At 57.2% G+C, this 650-nt stretch overlaps 1 protein-coding gene across 1 annotated transcript; it reads right to left on the bottom strand.

Moving 5' to 3' along the window:
- Positions 1–6: 6 nt before the first annotated feature.
- LOC111644651 (putative uncharacterized protein MYH16) lies at positions 7–589 on the bottom strand (the record flags this gene model as incomplete). The annotated part of the gene is made up of 3 exons (XM_023393586.1): positions 7–45; positions 144–280; positions 373–589. Coding segments are annotated over 3 exons (393 nt in total), but the record flags the coding sequence as incomplete, so codon positions are not given.
- Between the last annotated feature and the right edge of the window lie 61 nt (positions 590–650).

Genomic DNA, 650 nt, shown 5'->3' with positions numbered 1-650 from the left:
TTGAGCCAGCTCCAGCTGCACACGTACCAGCTTACCTTCCTCCACCTGGACACACACACACACACACACACACACACCTCATCACCATCATCATCCTCATCATGTATAATGAGATTATTCTACAGCCACAGAGCGCTCTGCACCTCCAGTGAAGCTTCAGCCTCCTCCAGGGCCAGCTGCAGCTCCTCCTTCTCCACCTCCAGTTTCTTCCTGGCCTTCTGCAGCTCGTGGACGCTGCGGCCTCCTTCGCCCAGCTGGTCGACCAACTCCTTGATCTCCTCTGTGAGGAGGAGAGGAGGTGCATACGTTATTATACGCTTTCCACGTCGCTTCCCCGCCGTGATCTGTTGAACCGCGGCCGCTGGAAGTCACCTGAGAGGGTTTTGTTCTCCTTGCGGACGGTCTCCACGTGATCCTGGCTCTCCTCGTAGGCCGTCTTCAGCTTGTAGAGCTCCGTCATGTAGGAGCGACTCTCCCTCTGGCTGTTGTCCAGCTCCAGTTGCAGCTCCTCGTTCTTCTGGCTCCACTCGGCCGCCAGCTTGTCGAACACGCGCTGCTTCTTATCCAGAGCCGCCGCCGCCGCGTTGGACTGGTCACACGAACGCAGACGAAAGCATCTTCTCACTCACAGACCTTTTACATCAGTGTGC

This window comes from Seriola lalandi, unplaced genomic scaffold (assembly GCF_002814215.2).
Source record: "Seriola lalandi dorsalis isolate HSWRI2012SDOR001 ecotype SW California unplaced genomic scaffold, Sedor1 jcf7180002013422, whole genome shotgun sequence".
NCBI classification, from domain to species: domain Eukaryota; kingdom Metazoa; phylum Chordata; class Actinopteri; order Carangiformes; family Carangidae; genus Seriola; species Seriola lalandi.
This window is presented reverse-complemented; position numbering and strand designations above follow the sequence as displayed.